This window comes from Somniosus microcephalus, chromosome 3 (assembly GCF_052327205.1).
Source record: "Somniosus microcephalus isolate GS21.2 chromosome 3, FLI_Smic_1.0, whole genome shotgun sequence".
NCBI classification, from domain to species: domain Eukaryota; kingdom Metazoa; phylum Chordata; class Chondrichthyes; order Squaliformes; family Somniosidae; genus Somniosus; species Somniosus microcephalus.
The window spans coordinates 172,718,144-172,728,776 of record NC_140989.1 but is presented as its reverse complement, the minus strand read 5'-3'; the positions used below and the strand labels follow the sequence as shown (position 1 = coordinate 172,728,776).

Below are 10,633 nucleotides of genomic sequence, written 5' to 3'. Positions count from 1 at the left end.
GGGTACTTAATTTGGATGATCAGCCATGATCTCATTAAATGGCGGAGCGGGCTCGAGGGGCCGAATGGCCTACTCCTGCTCCTATCTTCTATGTTTCTATATCTTGTACTAAGCATGATGATAAGTATTCAAGCAACTTACGTTGGTAAAAGCAATGTCTATTTTTAAAACTTCAAAGCTGTCAAACAAAAGATTAACGAACAGGTCCTTACACAAAGGGCCATTTCTCCATGAAACGTTTGAAGCTTTTCAATTGATGTAAACTGCAATCAATTCCACATATTTAATGCTACTCTTTGAAGACATATACCTTTTGTTGTTCTAAAATTTAGCATATAAAAGAGAAACATTGATTCTATTCTTGGATTAAAGAGAGGCCAAAACAGTTACTTAAAATTAAAAATTAAAACACCATTAACAGGTTTCAAAGACTTTTAATATGCAGCTTTCTTTTTTTATATAAATTAAAAGGAAAAACAGAACATTTGACACCTGGAAATTGAACATAATCATTTAAAAAGAATAAAACCCAATTACACACAAAAATTAGGCAACTGCAAAAATTCCCATTGCAAAGCATTCTAGGATTTACATACCAGTTGAAAAAACAGTAAGACTTAGGATTTCCTTAAAAATAATTGTCCCAGGAAAGAAACAAAATATCCGGGCAATACATTAAAAAAAGTCAGTCTAATACACTTTGGATGAAAGTTCGTAAGGCAAAAACAATTTTATTTAGTTATTGTGTACATTTTCTCTGGCTCCTACTTTGTAAGCCAAATGTTCCTTAGCCATTATATATTTGCTCCCATTCTTTTTGAATATTACTTCTCAGTGTAATCAATACAAGGAAAAGACAGCAATTATTATACTTAAATGCAAAATGAATACTGTTACTCCTAACATAGAATACAAAGTTCTACAGACATGGTTAAAGTACACAGGTCATATTAGATGTGCCAGGAAGGACCACCACTTTGTTCTTAATCTGGTCAACTTCACCTAATGTCTACATATAATCATAGCTGCAAATAACCATGCCATTAAAACAAATGCATTACATATATACACATACAATTTTACCATTGATATGTACATTTTATGTTTATAGCTGAAAGGTTTGTTTTCTGGTGCATATAACCAGAAATACAATCCCACCCCCCTCCCGTTCAAAAAAAATTAAAAAAAAAAATCAGTTCAAAAAGTCAGAAAAGAAAATTGAGACGTAATAAAAAGGCACATTTGGCAGCTACTAAAACTGACATGCGTCTGGCACAAACATACAGGGCGCATCACTACACATTCAGTCTCAGGTTACATGACTTCATTTATAACCTAAAAAGAAGTTCCAAACCAAATCACTCAGGGTGAATCTTAGCTTGTTATGCATCAAAGGTCACCTAGCCTTGGTGCCGTGACTTGCTGCAATTTCTTCTTCTCTGGAGGAAGGCTCATTCAGTTTGCTATTCCTCAAGAGGGATATGGAGCAAAGACAGGTAAATGAAGATGAGGTACAGATCAGCCATGATCTGGTTGAATGGTGGAACAGGCTTGAGGGGTTGAATGGTGGAACAGGCTAGAGGGGTTGAATGGCCCACTCCTGTTCCTATCTCTTTATAAATTACATTATGAAAGTCAATGCGCTTTTAAGGAGACACTACACCTTTTGCAGACATATGTAGTTGGATTTTTTTTTAAATAAAGAAATTACACTTTGTTTTCTCATCCCTGCTTTGTGTGGTCAATGTCAAGGAATATAAAATTTTAAAGAAACAAAATCAGCAGTACAGAAAAATATCTAATATCTCTGAATAGGTTTGTTAAAACTACATCAAATCCGAATTTTGAAGTTAATAGACATTTACCATGCTGACTGATATGTACTTAAAGTAACTTTCATAGATTTGCAGAAAAGATTTACAAGGATGATACCAGAAATGCGAGGGTATACCTATCAGGAAAGGCTGAACAGGCTGGGTCTCTTTTCTCTTGAAAAAAGGCGGCTGAGGGGTGACCTAATAGAGGTCTTTAAAATTATGAAAGGTTTTGATAGAGTGGATACAAAGAGATTGTTTCCACTTGTGGGGAAGAGCATAACCATCAATATAAGATAGTCACAAAGAAATCCAATAGGGAATTCAGAAGAAACTTCTTTACCCAAAGAGTGGTGAGAATGTGGAACTCACTACCACAGGGAGTGGTTGAAGCTAATAGTATAGATGCATTTAAGGGGAGGCTAGATAAGCATATGAAGGAGAAGGGAATAGAGGGTTACGCTGATAGATTTAGATGAGGAAAGACGGGAGGAGGCTTGAGTGGAGCATAAACGACAGCACGGACTGGTTGGGCCAAATGGCCTGTTTCTGTGCCGTATATCCTATGTAATTTGAACAGCCTACATAAGACGTACAGAAAGGGATACTGCCTCTTTTGTCAGCTGCAGTCTAGATAACAGCTATGGATTCCAGCCCATAGACAGCCAAGCTTGCATTATTAGGGAATATATTTTTCCAAGTGCTTTTTCTCATTTGCTTAACCACAACTAATTGACATTAACAGTACAAACAGAACTGCACATTGGTAATGGCATTTTCCAACTGGTATGTAACCCTGAAAATGAAAGCGACTGATCTGCAATCTTTCATCGCCCACATATTTTTCATTGAAGTCTCCCTTTGAACACTATTAAAATTATGCCCCAAGTTTAGCTTTCTGTGCACTCACTGCCTTTCACAGTGGCATCATTGTTCAACTTAAACAGCATGCTTATAATTCACACGTGGTTTAAGTGTGTTGCCAGACTTAAAAGATCCAATAAACACTCCACAGGGTCAAGAAAAAAATATCAACTGGCAAAGAGATACAACAAATCTTGACCCAATGACAATAAACAAAGGTTTCTCAATGACACTGGCATTTATGAAGCTAAAAATACTTCAATTTACATCCAAAACTACTGGGTTAATGGGCTTAAATATGATACTTTTATGATACAGCATTAATGTTTTTTATATCATGCTAACAAAGATTAAGCAGTTTAAGACTGGTTTAGCTCAACACGGATACAATTGTGTAAATATCAAATTTTGTCACAAAAGCCATTTTGCATTTTACTCCCACCCCTCCCCCTGCCCCTCCAGCATTTTTCAAATTGACAGGATCAAAGAAAACACCACAAGCTGAACTCTTCTTGCTTAAAAAAAGATTTTATTTAATGCCAATTAAGCCTTTTTTCAGGACTAGATATTGTAAAAATACCCATAACAGTTTATACTTGGCAGCCCTATCAATAGGTTAACTGAAACAGTATAGCCACTGATATGTCAAAGTGCTTAAAATGTTCTGCTGAAATGATAGCGTTTTAATGTTATTTGGCTGTCCCATATGCGCTGCGGAAATATTTTGAGTAAAGCATAATAACCTACCAATATGCAGTCTATTTAGGTACAGTATATTTAATAGTGCTAGGTGAATTTATTATTTATTGTAGTGGCAATAAAGTGATTTAATTTAAAATTAACATGCATAAGGTGTATTTGTTCAAATCACAAATGTAAGCTAGCTACTGGAATGAAGACTTTTGGATAACCCAAATCATAACACCAATACATTTTGGACCAAGAGCAACATATGCTTTTTGTTTTGCTCAGATCTGTATTTATAAACACCAGAGTTCAGGATAATGCCCGACATTCAATCTGCCAAAGGCTAGCTATTAAGTCATGTGCTACATCTACCATTGCTGATACAAGATGTAAACGGTTCTACTTTAAAAGCCTGGCACCTCTGTTCCTTGGCCCATGTGGATGGGTTTAATACTACTGGGAAAACAAGAGCAGGAATTAGTGACAGTTTTTTGAGACCATGTGAATTGAAGTCTTTAAAAGTAATTGCAGACAAATAACACACAGTTGTAACAGAAATTAGTTGCCATCTTCATGGGTATGTAGAATATGTTCTGAATAATAATCAAATTCATTTGATATCAAAACATTCCCAATGCCATCAAGAAGAATTGATAATTCTGACTAAATTATGAAGCTTTGTGTTTTGAAAATGTTATGTTATAGTACAAGGTAAGCCAACAAAAAGAGATGGTATCTTTTTAGAGAAAGAAGAGAAGAGGATCCATGTACAGAGCAATGACTGAAAAACATCCTTACTTGTAAAAGTTGTTTTTGAGTCTATTGACTGGTGCTTGGAACAGCCACTACAATATTAACAGAAAACACCTGGTTTGCACTGTGCGGGCTGACCATTACGTGGTCATCTGTGCATTCCAATGCTCTATCTTAGCCTTTTCTCATTGTCACGTGGGTTCTGAAACTTTATACACCAAGGATAAATTTCATAAGATTCTCTTCTAATACTGCACTAGTGTTATATGCTCTACGGTCTATGTCAATTAACCTTAGAGTCAATGATCATCCCACCCAAACCCTAATCGCGAATGCAACATTGCCCCTTTTTCACTGGTAACTGAAAAAAGTACTCCACAGTTCCACTTACATTAAGCATCATAAGCTAGTTCAATACCACTTGGCCTCTACAAACTTGAGTCTAATTTGTTCACTTTGCTTAATCCATGAGTGAAGTTAGCAAATAGTATGTATGGGAATTAACATGTACTATTCAGCTCTGGCTCAAACCTTCTTTACCTCAATACCCTATAATTTAACCTGGCATAAGGTATGGGAACATTTGGTCATCTTTGCTTTGTCCTTTCCAATGAAATAAAACAAAAATCCAGCTGTCCAATTGGTTATTTTGAAACAAATCCAGATCTCCACACTTCCAGATTAAGCCATTACATCATACTGTATATTGTTCTTAAAAGTACGGCTTTCTAATACATTCTGCTTTACAAGTACTTCAGACACTGCAGTGATGTTATGACATGGGTTATCTTTAAACTTTAAAAAGTCAGTAAATGCACATTTAAGAGAATGATATAATGTCAGAGTTCATTGAAGATGTAAATGCAGACATCACTAGTTTCCACGTTTTGCTGCACCTGGGTTAAATTCACTTTGTTTTACACAGTAATAAAATCAGATGAATGTGTTTTCCTTTGTCTAATGAAGATGGGCGCTACATTCTCATTGAAGGATCTCTCTAGTAGGACTGGTTCTTGAATCAGTCTCCATAAAGAATGTGCCTCTTTGGTGTAGCAGGTACCCATATTTCAACAAACAAAAAGTTCTACAGTTACTATGCAGAGCAAATATTTGCTCATTAGTCTAGGTACCGAAAATGCATTTCCAGAAGTCCCCCTTTTGATACACTTAAAGTATTTAAACAAGGCATGATCATGTGAAACATCAATCCTGTGTTTTAGTTTGAAGTTGCAAGCCACTTTATCCTCTAACAAACCTCTTGCTAGCTAGTTGGTATCAAGTATCCAACCTTCATCGTCGATGCGAGTTTATCACTGGTACAGCAAACTAACAACTGCATTCTCAGTTACTGGCAAAGTCAACGTGGTCCAGTTTTTAGGTGCAACTGTTCAGTTTGTTTCCCATTGCCTGAATGAAAACACAGAAGGCAAATTGATGGAAACTCTGGTCCGTGTCAGAAGTGATGAAGACTTACCAATCCAGGTATTCTTACAGCCTAAAACATTTGCATTCCCCCATGCTGCAATCTCAGCAGTGTCCAGGAGTCTGTAGTGTTTAAGGAAAATACTTTAGAGCTAAGAGGAGTGGGCATTTTCCAGCAGTGATGGTCCATCTCGATGGAATGATGGATGTGTATGCTCCCTTTTGTACGTTTTTGGCGGAAGCTTTGGAATTGTTTGAGAGGTGGAACTCTGTCTTGGTGGAACGGGTGGTCCAGCAGTGGTGCCAACATCAACATCTTGTGGCAAAGGAGGTGATGGTAAGTGCCTGCGAGTTCCAAGTGGAGAAGGCGTTTGAGGAGGAGCTGGAGTAAAAGGTGTAGGGGAATTTGGGAAGAAAGTGTTGGGGAGCTCAGTTTTTCTACCCAGGGGTGGAGGCTGCAGAGGCAAAGGTGAGCCTGGAAATACATCTGGTGTTCGTACGGGCTCTCGGGGTGGTAAGCTGGGAGGGCTGTCAGGAGGTTCTGATATGGATGACCTCTCTGACAATGGGTACCGCGGTGAGTAAACCTTAGCTGTGGGTTGACGGGGTGGAATAGCAGGCGGACTGTCCAAATGTTTCGACTTGATCTGAAACAGACAAAAGTAAGGCTGTTAAAATGATTCACCAACTGAATAGCCTTGATAATCATCATATTTCCAAAGTCATTAACTCTTCAGCAGGTGTTAAAACATGGATGCTTGAATTAACAGTAACATATGCATGGTATGTTAAGGGCCAGTTTTATTCCTTAAAAAAAGGACGAGCAATCAGAAAGGAATGGAGAAACTACTGATCAAATAGTAATTTGTTTGGAAGACAGCCCCTTTTCCCTTTATTTAACATAATTACTGAAATATATAGGCTGACCAGGGCTTTCTAATGTTCAACAGGTTGAGCCTATTTTAGCTTCAATGAAATGAATACGTCTCCATTGACACAAATATCCACACATAATACAACATGCTATGAAACAGAATGCACATTTGAATATCTCAATAAAAGGAACAAGAATGCAGAAAAGTCAAGAGGCTATTGAGCCCATCCAGCTTGCTCAGTCAGGTAGATTTTAGGATGTGATCTGACCATAGAAGCTCTAGCCTGAGTTATTAAATATAAATGGTAAGGGGCACCTGTGTTGCTTGACAATCCCCATGATACAGAAATTGCTGCGCAGTTTTGTTTTCTAGTACTTAGTTCCATTTGAAGCTGTATAGCAGATCACATAGCTCTCACACACACACATAAATCAGGTGGCATGGTACGGTCCAGTTTGCAGATTTCTCCAATTGTCAAACACACTCTGTGATTAACTGACAAAAGATGTGTTTTGCAGCTCAGGCCTGGTATGCACAGCTTTCGTTTGCTTCAAACTGTAGGGCTTTATCTAGTACCTCAGCTAAAAAAACTGACATGAAGGCAAACAAGTCTGGACGTTGGTTGAGAAAATTCAAAACCTGTGACACCCCAAGTCAGGAATTCTAATGCTCTGGGTAATTTAGTGTCAGCTCGGTTCAGCTGGTAGCACTCTCACCCGAGTCAGAAGGTTGTGGGTTCAAGTCCAACTCCAGGCATGTAACCTAGGCCAACACTTCAGCGCAGTCCAAAGGGAGGGCTGCATTATCAGAGGTGCCTTCTTTTGGATGAGGTGTTAAACTGAGGCCCAGTCTGCCCTCTTAGGTGGACGTATAAGATGCCATAGTATTATTCCAAGCAGGGCAAAGAATTCTCCCGGTGTCCTGGCCAACATTCCTCCCTCAACCAACAGCACCAACAAAAACTGTCATTCATTCATTTGATTTTTGTGGGACCTTGCTGTGTGAAATGTGACTGCCACATTTGCCTTCGTTACAACAGTGACTGATTTTCAAAAGTAATCCATTGGCAGTGAAGAACTTTTGGACATCCTGAGGACATGAAGACACTATACAAATACAACTTCTTTTCTAGTGGTATCCTGGGTTTAAAAACAAATGTTTCATGCATTTCCTTTGTTCCCCGTGCACTTTCATAAAGCGTCTTGGGATGATTCTCCATTTTTAAGATTGTTTTATAAATACAAGTTGTGTTTTATTTTTATTTGTTCGCAGTATGTGGGCAACACTGGTACGACTGCATTTATTGCCCATCCCTGTTGCCCTGAGGTTGTGATGGGTCTTCTTCAAATGCTGTAGTCCATATGGTAATGATGCTCCCACGATGGTGTTAGGTAGAGAATTCCAGGATATTTAGCCAGCAATAATGAAGTAACAACAACACATGTCCAAGTCAGGATGGTGTGCATCTTGGAGGGGAATTTGGAGGTGATCTTGTTCCCATGGCATTGCTGCTCGTCCTTCTTGGCGGCAGAGTTCGCAAAGGAGGTGCTGTTGCCAAAATCTTAGCAAATTGCTGCAGAGAAGCCTGTAGGTTGTACATACTGCAGCCAGTATGCCACTGATGGAAGTGGTGGGTATTCAGCCAAAGAACTGCTCTGACCTGGATGGTGTTGAGTCTCTTTGGTGTTGCTACAGCTATACCCATCCAAATGAGTGGCAACAAGTATTCTATCACACGCCTTACTTGAACTATGTAAATGGTACAGTGACTTTGAAGGGTCAGGTGAGCTGGCCTCTACCCTGCTTTTGTAGCCATGTTGTTGATCTGGCTGGACTAGTTAAGCTTCTCGTCAATAGTGACCCGCAAGACTTTGATGATAGGGGACTCGGAAATGGTGGTGCCAATTAAGTCAGGGGAAGATGGCAGAGGTTTGTCCTGTGAGGTGGTTGTTAGCAGGCACTTATATGACACGAATGTTACTTGCCACCCGTCAGCCCATTCTTCTGTAGGTTGCTTCATTATTGGACGAGCTGTGAATGTAGCTCAACACTGTGGAATTGTCAGCACCACTCCTAATCTTATGTTGGAGGGAAGGTCATTGATGAAGCAGCTGAAGATGGTTGGGCCAGGCACATTTCCCTGAGGAACTCTGACAGCAATATCCTGGGACTGTGATGATTGGCCTCCGATTACCACAATCATCTTTGTTTGTGTTAGGTGCGACTCCAGCCACTGAAGAATTTTCCCTTTGAACCCCCCACCCCCCAAATTAACCTACGTTTTGCTAGGGCTCCTTGGTGCCATACTCAGTTGAATGCTACCTCAATGTCATGGGCAGCTACTTTCACCTCTCCTCTGGCATTCAGCTCGTGTTCATGTCTGGATCAAGGTCTAGGGCCAAGCAGTTCTGGCAGAACCCAAACTGAACACCAGTGAGATTACTGGTGAGTAGGTGTTGTTTTATGGCACAATTGATGACTCCTTCCATCATTTTATTGATGATTTGGAGGAGGCTGATAGAGTAATTTTTGTGGATAGGACATACTTGGACAATCTTTCACACTGCGGGGTAGATGATACTGTAATAATGTTTCAGTTGGCTTACCTTGGATGGGGAGGATTCTGCTGGGGCTGATTCAGGTCGCCTACGTGGTGGAACAGGAGGAGGGATGTGAGCTTCATCAATACTTTTATTGCAGCTCATTATCGAAGAGATTGATGCTGGCCCTGTGATAAAGAACAATTCAGTTTTGCTAACACGAGCATGCACCAAAGTGGTATTTAATCTACAAGCTTTAAGGTGCAAATTAACTATATATTAGCAAGTTCCAAAGCTGCCTTGAACATTTACTACCACGTGAATAAGCACTGCGTTCACATTCTAATACATGCATTGAATTACGCAACCTGCATTTTGAACTTCACTACAAAACTAGAAAAGGAAAGAGCCGTAACAATCATGCAAATTAACTTACAGTAACGACTGGAAAAAAAAGTATTAAAAGCATTAGTAGAAGCTTTAGTCCAGGATAAGGCTATTTAAGAATCTACTCTAAAAATGCTCTCATGAAAAGATTACATGTATTACAATCTAAATCCCAAGTGCTAAATGTATAAATTGCAATTTACATCAATAAGGCAGTATTCTGCTTAAAATTAAATGGGAAATGAAAAATCCAACTTTAAAAAAAAATTCACCAAATCTAAACTGACTTGATTAACTTTTGATTATAATGCTTTTAAGTTGTACTGTTTGAATACCAAAACTGTTGAGAAAATCCAGATGCATATGGAATTATAGGCATGATGAAATAAAGCGAACATTTTCAATGTTCCAGCATGCATGCTGTCGTCTATGTTAAAACAAAGCTGCTTTTTAGCATAAAGGACAGTGCATGGTCAGCTTTAAAAAGCCGTGCTGCGTATTAAATATGCAACATTAAAGCCCAATACTAACTTGTGCCATGGGCCAGTGAAACTGGGACAAATATGGTATCACTGCCTGTGGAAGAAAATAGAGAAAAACTAAGGATGGCATCAAGCCAAGCAGATTTATCCATTTTTACCATTTGCAGCTGCCAGCTATGTGCTTCTTGATGTCGTCGGCCATTTAAATTTAGTGCTGAAATAATTTGCTACGGACAGTATACCGGCAATTCAGAGATGTTTGATGTTTAATCTTGGCACATTTTAGCACTAAAAAAAATGTAGATAACACAAATATACTGCAAAATATCTTGGGGTGATGGGGAGAAATCAAATCAATCAATGAAACAAAACAGACTAACACAAATAAGAGGATCTAGAATCACTGAAACGTTTAAGTGGATTTTACAATGGACAGACAGATTACATGCCTTTCCTTTCAATTAGGCCATCACATGCTAAACCCCATTAAAGGAAAACTAATTTACAAAATTTAATATAAATTGATTATACTATTATGAATGCAAGTTCTCCGTTTGGGGAACCTGATAAATATTGTTAACATTTCTGTGATAAAACAAGCATAAAAAAGCTCCATAAATGTGTCACAAACTGTATTCTTTATATCAATACAGGGAAGCAATGCCCCTCCAAAGTACTTGGAGGTTGAATTACCATGGGGGTTCTCCCAATCACCTGCCATAACTCGGGCATACGATCCGTGGAAACCCTGGAGAAATGGCGTAAATGGTGTTTTACAAGTCGAATCCAAAGCTACCCTTGCAGTGCTC

General features: G+C 38.8%; 1 protein-coding gene across 1 annotated transcript in view; it reads right to left on the bottom strand.

Annotated features, from left to right (window-relative positions):
* Nucleotides 1-418: 418 nt before the first annotated feature.
* Nucleotides 419-10,633, bottom strand: part of sos1 (son of sevenless homolog 1 (Drosophila)) — a 144,871-nt gene continuing 134,656 nt past the window's right edge. The window contains exons 20-22 of the mRNA XM_085977943.1: nt 9,874-9,918; nt 9,022-9,143; nt 419-6,187 (exon numbers count right to left, since the gene is read on the bottom strand). Coding sequence (XP_085834069.1) covers nt 5,693-6,187; nt 9,022-9,143; nt 9,874-9,918 — 662 coding nt within the window. The 3' untranslated portion in view covers nt 419-5,692. The remainder of the gene's footprint in view (nt 6,188-9,021; nt 9,144-9,873; nt 9,919-10,633) is intronic.